The sequence below is a fragment of the Tigriopus californicus genome, chromosome 1, assembly GCF_007210705.1.
Source record: "Tigriopus californicus strain San Diego chromosome 1, Tcal_SD_v2.1, whole genome shotgun sequence".
Classification (NCBI taxonomy): Eukaryota; Metazoa; Arthropoda; class Copepoda; order Harpacticoida; family Harpacticidae; genus Tigriopus; species Tigriopus californicus.
In genome coordinates, this window is record NC_081440.1 from 11217111 (window position 1) to 11225091 (window position 7981).

The 7981-nt window shown below is 45.2% G+C and overlaps 3 protein-coding genes across 4 annotated transcripts in view; 2 read left to right on the forward strand and 1 right to left on the reverse strand.

The window, feature by feature from the left end:
* Window positions 1-6390, forward strand: part of LOC131891678 (diphthine methyltransferase-like) — a 9866-nt gene extending 3476 nt beyond the window's left edge. Inside the window, exons 1-3 of one of the 2 annotated variants that reach the window (XM_059241343.1) lie at window positions 4441-4576; window positions 4645-5362; window positions 5534-6390. In XM_059241343.1, coding sequence (XP_059097326.1) covers window positions 4480-4576; window positions 4645-5362; window positions 5534-5849 — 1131 coding nt within the window. In that variant the 5' untranslated portion in view covers window positions 4441-4479 and the 3' untranslated portion in view covers window positions 5850-6390. Of the gene's footprint in view, window positions 1-4440; window positions 4577-4644; window positions 5363-5533 lie in introns of those variants that run through there. The other variant, XM_059241421.1, reaches the window with a different exon arrangement.
* LOC131892090 (cyclin-dependent kinase 2-associated protein 2-like) lies at window positions 3020-4634 on the forward strand. The gene has a single exon (XM_059241871.1). The coding sequence runs from the start codon at window positions 3687-3689 to the stop codon at window positions 4356-4358; it is 672 nt and encodes a 223-aa protein (XP_059097854.1). The 5' UTR covers window positions 3020-3686; the 3' UTR covers window positions 4359-4634.
* Window positions 5395-7012, reverse strand: LOC131891913 (basigin-like; the record flags this gene model as incomplete). Its single annotated transcript, XM_059241640.1, is given in 1 exon segment — window positions 5395-7012. A coding segment is annotated over 1 exon segment (945 nt). The 3' UTR covers window positions 5395-6030.
* Between the last annotated feature and the right edge of the window lie 969 nt (window positions 7013-7981).

A 7981-nucleotide genomic window follows, 5' to 3' on the forward strand; every position in this document is an offset into this window, starting at 1 on the left:
TTGTGTTGTGAGAGAGATTAAAAATTGTGCTCGGAACCCGGGCTGGCTAAGAGGAGGACTTCATGAATATCAGAAATTCAATAAGTTTGAACTTCATGATCTTCTCAAACACCTTTCGCAATATTTGAAGTGAGAGAAATCGGCCTATAGTTACTGGGGAGCGACTTATCTCCCCCTTTAAAAATTGAAACAACATGAGCTAACCTTAGTGAAGATGGAAACTTGCCCTGATCCAAGATGCAACGCATCAAGTACGAGAAAACAGGAGCGAGAACCTGTGAGCATCTCATCAGAAACTGAGATGTCAAAAAAAATATAGCCAGCAGGACCAGGAGAACTTTAAAGCCCCAAGTCCCTGATGGCCTCTAAAGCATCTTGATCTGTGACTACAAGATCATCTAAACGCTCTACTTGACTAACCTTGTCAATTCCAACAGATTTCATCTTCAGAGTAATGTGCTGTTGCTTCTGAACTCAGCGGGATTGAAAACACATAGGAAGAACTGATCTCAAGCATGTTAGCCATAGTCTCTAGATTGCTAATGCTGCCCCAGCAGCCTCAAAAGGCCCAACAGAGTGTTTCATTTTTCTCTCAGAGTTCGCATAAGAGAAAAAAGCCTTCGGATTCAACCTGACCTCCTGAACCACCTTATTCTCAGTTTGTAAGTGGTCATATTTGATGGAGGCCTTAATCTTACCCTGAACTACGTCCAACTTTTTTGGAGACTAGCTACAATTACTGGATTCGAGGTGCTCTGTGCTCTTCAGCCTTTTTGCTAGTTTGCAACACTTTTTGAACAAAGTCCGATTGATATTCTTTTCCAAAAAAATCACAGGCCGGCATGCTAAGAGAGACACTCATGCAGAAATACTTGCTATCTTCCCAATCAGATGTCATTAATCTCAACTTCTTCATGTTAAACAACCTCTTGCTTGGTTTAAATGAATTCATATCAGGCTCCCTTTCACACGTCTTGATGTTGTGTCCTAATTGGTGTGTGCCAAATTGTAAGATCCATTCATCTGACCCCCACAAGAAAAGGACTTAAGCAATAATGGTCAATGCAATAGTTTTAGCTGGGCTGGGTTGGAAAGGGCTCAACCAATATCTAAACACACAAACAGAGCCCAAATGTAGGTATAAATTCATGAAACTTTCATACTGGTGCAACAAGCAAAAACGAAAATGGACTCCATGACTAATAAAAGCATCCCACACTAATACTTGCTTCCTAAAAATAATTTAAATCCAAAATTGCATTATCTGACCCGTTTGGACATTAATTATTCATTCAATAATTGGAGGCAAACAGGCAAATTGGCCCCAGACAGGTCCATGTTAGACATATTTATGCTAATGTCTTGCCATTGTGATGAAAAGTCTGGAAAAAAAGTCGAAAAATCTAGCTGTAGCAGGACTCGCATTCACCAACAGACTATACCGGCATAAAACAGTGTGTTTTAGCGTGCGCGGCTATCAGGAATATCTGTATCCGGGCAGTAAATTTCAAATATTTTTATATTGTTACGATCGAGACCTACATTTTTCAGCTGATTGTTAAAACTGCAGCTGTCTCCCCAGCTGTTCGGGGCAAATGGTTGATGGATTATGCATATACAGATTTTGTGAGGTCAAGGCAGTCAAAGCCTTTCACTTCAAATTTAGCCCTTTCAATGTCTCGCAGCTGTTGATTTCTAGGGTGACTATGTGTCCAGGGCAGAGCCGTCCTTGGTCTAGCTCAATGAGTAAGATTGTTGTTGTTCATAAACATGCACTTTTTGATGAACAACTCATATTCATGTATAGCTTTAGGGACAGCTTTTTCAAGCATCAATGACCTGGAACTGTAATGTAGTCCCTTCATAAACAACGATCAATCCCCAACAATTCAGAATCTAAGAAACAATTGAGCCTAGATCAGCCCTAAATATGTTTAGCAGCGAAATTGCCATTAGTAAAATTGAATTTCAGCCAAAATCGGCTCCCGACTTTGTTTTTGTCCTGGAAATGGCGAAAACAAATGAAAGCAAAGTCTCAAATGAAAAATATGGAATATATTTTCTTATCCGTTCTGTACTAATTACCAACCAATCAAATTTAAAGTGATTTAAATTTGTGCTTACACAAGAGAGATCCCACAGAATCCTTCATGCCAATCAATATTGACTTGTCACAGAGCCCTGGTAAGATTTTTTGACTCCGTCTCGAGCTAAAGTTTTTGAGCAATATATCAACTTACGGGTTATTTGCCACTAAAAAACTTATTAGCGCTATAGCAACAAGCCACGTACGACTCGTATCTGTAAAGAAATCAAAAAAATAACGGATTGTCTTTTTGCGACGAAGTTTTCATCCAACAACTAAACTGAAGCGGGGGCAAGCCGTTACCGAACTCNAAAATGAACATTAGTATTTTAGTGGCTAGGCTTTAAAAAAAAATGGCCAAATATCGCCCATTAATAAAATTGAATTTCAGCCAAAATCGGCTCCCGACTTTGTTTTTGTCCTGGAAATGGCGAAAACAAATGAAAGCAAAGTCTCAGAACTTATCCGTTCTGTACTAATTACCAACCAATCAAATTTAAAGTGATTTAAATTTGTGCTTACACAAGACAGATCCCACAGATTCCTTCATGCCAATCAATATTGACTTGTCACAGAGCCCTGGTAAGGTTTTTTGACTCCGTCTCGAGCTAAAGTTCTTAAGCAATATATCAACTTACGGATTATTTGCCACTAAAAACTTATTAGCGCTATAGCAACAAGCCACGTACGACTCGTATCTGTAAAGAAATCAAAAAAATTAACGGATTGTCTTTTTGCGACGAAGTTTTCATCCAACAACTAAACTGAAGCGGGGGCAAGCCGTTACCGAACTCCAGATCAATGTTTGATTTTCAACTTTTGTTATGAACATCTTTTCGTGTTAGCCTGTGTAAATGTTGTAATAAATTTGATTCAACTTGGCCGTATTCAGCCGACGTTAAGAGACACGTCGGTCGTTGTCTTGGATTCACAAAGGGAACGAGTTGATGGTGGAGGTGGAGAGAACGTGCGTCCGTCCGTTCATCCGTCCCTCGTACAGACCGTAACTAGTGCACTATTTGTTGAGTAGTACTTAGTAGTAGTATGGGGTGGTGGTGAAGGCGTACGCAGGAAGAGGCCGACAAGGAGGACGTGTGGATACGTGTGCATGCGTCCACCCATCGGAAGATTTAAGATGAACGACGCTCCCCTAGCCGGGTTGGTTGGGTTGAGCACAGTCAGAGAGGCTGAGAACATGAAGAAAGATAGAGAGAAAGAAACAAATCTCTCTTCTCTTTCTTCTCTTTCTTCTCTCTTCCTTCTTTCCTTCTGTCTCTGACTGTATCTCTCTTTCTCTCTCTGACTGTCTTTCTTTGCCTGTCTTTCTCTGTCTGTCTCTGCACAGAAAAGTGCATCATGGACAAAAAATGGACACGAACTTGAACATACTACTTTCCTTCTGGATCGAGCGTTGCTCGTTGGTCAGGTTAGAGAGCAAAGCCAGGAGGAAACACGCCGCCCGCCGAGATGATGAGTAGGATGAGGATGATTCGCTTGCTCTTCAAAAAAAATGTCAGATTCCTGGACTAGTCGTGTTGGAAGATTGATTCCGGACATGAAGTGACAGATCTGCCTCTCATGCGTGTTGGGTCCGTCCACAATGTTCAGTGATAGTCGATCCAAGTCTTTCATCCGGAGCACCTCCAAGGGTGATTCGAAGCCACAGAGTGCTCAATCCGTGGCCACGTCGCTCGAGGACGCGGCGAATTCACCATTTCGAACCCCGCTCGATTTGGGTCCTTCGAGCCGTGGATCGCCGGTCTCGCCGCTGGATCTGCACGCGGCACTTAATAGTATCCCTAAATCTTATGGATTCACTCATCCGAATGTGCTGTCATCCATCACGACCCCTCCTGCGGTTCCGCCGCCCTCCTCCAAATACTGGGAGATCCCTCCCCCCTCGTTCTCACCCAATCTATCTCGAGCTCCGTCACCGAAAAATGTTTCCGGGAGTAACGGCATCGGAGCGTTGATCAACACGAATCTCTGCCCTTCTTCCACCCCCGTGATTTCTTCATTGTCAGCCGCATCGGCGTCGTCATCTCAAAACGAGGCTGCAACTAATACCAATCAAACGGCTCATTTGGCATGCTTGACTCAAAATTCCAAGTACTCGCAATTGCTGTTGGTCCTGGAAGAGATGGGCAAGGATATCCGACCCTCGTATGCGGGCAGCAAGTCCAGTGCTGAAAGGCTCAAACGGGGTATCATTCATGCCCGTATTCTGGTCCGAGAATCTCTGCTCGAGGTGGAGAGAGCATCGAAACAATGAATGAAAATGTGTCTGTGATTTGTATTTTTCATACTATGCCTGAGACGACGACATTGTTCTAACGTTTCTCAAGGTCTCACAGTGTGATCAATCATCAACGTATATACCTACCTACAAAATAATGTTCCTAACCTGGGGAGGAGGGAGGGACAAACTCCTTCAATCTCCCACCTCCAACTCTTCTTTCATGGCCGGAATATACGTAGTTCTGTACCAATGTTCGTATGCGTAACTAATGCAAAAGTCTGAGAACAATAAATTTGTCGTTTTCTATGATTCGTTACAGGCTCATCCCCAGTCATGACTATTCAGACCTTAGATTCTTGGGACACTGAGTACAGCGCTGATACGGTGGAATGGTGCCCAACATCGGGATGCCTGGATATTTTAGCGGTAGGGACATATCAAGTTGACCAATCGGCTCAAGAGACCTTTTCAGGTTCGCAAAGACGCGGACGCATCTACATCCACCAATTGGAGGATCACAAGCTGGTTTTAAAGAGCCAATTGGAAACCGCGGCCATCCTAGACATGCGATGGCATCCGAGGAGTGAATCGTCTCTGTTGGCTGTTGTCGATGCTCTTGGGTTTGTAACACTTTTCGAGCTTGACGACTCTCTGGCCTTGGTGGTACTTCATAAACTGCCAGTGACGAAAGATGAGGCCTTAGCCTTGTCGTTAGAGTGGAATTGCAGGAAAGATGGCACTCGTGCGGAAGATTTGATAGCCATCAGCGACTCCAAAGGCTCGATCTCCATCGCTCGAGTGAACTCGAACCGTAGCCTGGAGCTCATCGAGTCTCGTAAAAGCCATGACTATGAGGCTTGGATTTGCGCCTTCAATGCCTGGGACTCGAACGTATTTTACTCCGGCGGCGATGATGCCGTTCTTTTGGGGCACGATATCCGCAGCCCTGAACCCATTTTCAAGTGCCGAGAACATGGGGCCGGAGTGACAAGTCTCTTGTCGGATCTCCATCGAGAGCATTGCTTGCTTTCCGGAAGGTATGTGATAAAATGTATGGACAAGGGACAGATTCTAAGAAATCGGTTTTATTTTTTCCAATAAAATTTATGGAAACGAATCAAACTGAGTTATGAACATGTGTAAAGTTTTCATCCCACTTCATCCAATACTCAAGGATGCAACTGAATATGGTGGCGACTCTTTTTCAGTTATGACGAGTCCATCTACACTTGGGATTCAAGAAACATGAAACAGAGCCGGGATTCCTTGAACTTGGGTGGTGGCGTCTGGCGCATTAAACAAAAAGCCACTTTGGCCGACATTTATGTCACGGCTTGCATGAGTAACGGTTTCGCGCTGGTTCAACAAATCGAGTCCCAACTCAAAGTTTTGGATCGTTACGAGGAGCACACGAGTTTAGCGTATGGCGTCGATTTCCAAGTTGGGCCGACCTCGGCGGATCTTCTGGCCACGTGCTCATTTTACGACCATTCGCTTAAACTTTGGACATGGAAGAAATCATGAAACGAAACGGATAAGAACGACAATTCTTCTAATTTAATGTGCGGTAGCATGAGTAAAAGATGGCTTCAAAACTATGGCCTTCGGACAGCTGCGAAAGGAACGACTCATGGAAGCTAGGTGTAAGGGTGGTTCTTCCCAATGACGATGACTAGTGTGGGCTGTCGAGATCAGAACTGGTTAATTAGTTCCTGCGACGGACATTGCTGTTGTTGCCGTGAGCCGGGGTGCCGCCGTTGAACTCTTCCTCCTCGTTTCCGTCATCCTCGTCGTCACAGTCATTGGTCTTCCGACGTTCGCACATGAAGATTACGAGGCAGAGGGCGATCACCTCAGCCACAATCCCAATGAACGGGTAGAGAGCGGCCAACTTATCCTTGACTCGCACGAGCGCTTGCGCCGTAACCATCTGACCGTAGCTATTTTCAACCTTACAGCCGTAGATGGCTCGGTCCGAGTAGCGGGCGTCTTCAATCTTCAACATGGACTGATCGTCCTCGACTTGAATGATCTTAATGTGGGGCTCGCCATCGATGGTATCCGAGGAATTGGTCTTGATGGGCACGCCCTCGCTCTCGGGTTGGCCCTCGGGCTTCTTGAACCAACTGAACCGGGGTGACCCGTCCGAAAGCGATCCGGGTCTGAGGCGACAGAAGAGCTTCAAGTCGTCTTTCTCGATGACCGTGTTGGACAAGGTGAAAGGCACCAACTTGAAGAAGCTCTCATAGGTGAATTCGCCCACTTGCTCGCCCACCTTACAGCGGTACAACCCGCGTTTAACCATCGCCTGGGGCACGGTGAGGGTAGACGACTTGGACTCGGGATTGATCTCGATCTCGACCTCGTCCTCGGTAAGCTCCCGCTCGCTACCCTCGTCCGGGACCTCGTACCACTTGATCTGGGCCTCAGAGTCGTTGTATTGGCATCGAACGGTGTAGTCCCCGTTCTCGCTGGCCATACGCTTTCCGTTAGGCGGCCACATCCGCAAGCCCGTGATCGCTTCCTCGTTATCCAGCACCGTGGAGATGTCTTCCAAGCTGGAGCCTTCATCATCGCCCAAGGCCAAGGGGATCAGACAAAGTAGGGCCAGACCTGCGACCCAACCCCAGTCAGTGGATAGGCCCCTCATGTTGGTCCAGATGGAGGGCAACGGTGATACTTGAGAAATATATAGAGATGTTGGATCTTTTCGACCTTTTGGACTTTGTTTCACGCTCAGCACAAACAACGGCTCACTCACTCACTTGCTCATTCGCTAGTTCACCCAAGTTTTACCCACTTCCACCACCACCACTTCCAGGGCTTTTTCTTCAAATGGCCTAACAGGAGGTTGCGTGTGTCTTGTTGCACTAGTTCATTGATGTGGACACTACTGACTACTGACAAACACCCAAGTTCTACCTATTTACAAGCAAGGTTTGGTCAGTCTTAGAACTTGGCCCAGCTTATCCCAAGCAGAGAGCCGCGGCTAATTTAGGAAGCCCAGAAGATTAGCTCTGGAAAGTCGCAAAATGAGGATTGCTTGGGCTGTACTTACCAGCAAATTACCAGAAACAAACCAGGTATTGAACCAAAGCCACGTTGCCCTGTGATTATTGGTGCAGATCACTCCTTTTCCTATATGAATTGATATCATTTGCCATGGTAGGAAATATGCTTGAGTTAATTTGGCCCCACTATTTCCCTCTCAAGTGCTTTTGTACAAACCCAAGTTGGGGCATTCATTGGGCAATTTAAGCACCAGACTACTTGCTCTGCCAATGCTTGCTTCATATTGGTACTAAACACACTCAAATGTCAGGCAACTTCATGCCATCTTGAAGCATTCCAGTCCTTCAATCATTCATCTTATTGAAAACGTCTTTTTATTTTTGAATGAAAGCTTTGACAGCATGACATGCCATGAGAAAACATTTTGGCCTGTCGGTGTGTCATGCAGATTGTACTTGGTTCATCAGAACTGGAAGCTTTGGTGATTTTATTAACAGCCATGATGAAGACATATTGGCACATAGGGTGAAAGTGGAGCTGTAGGTATGGTTGCAACACATTACAGTAACATTCAGAACACTACTCTAAATGGGACTAAGACAGCCAACAGTACAATAACTGCCTGGATTGAAAATATTTTCATC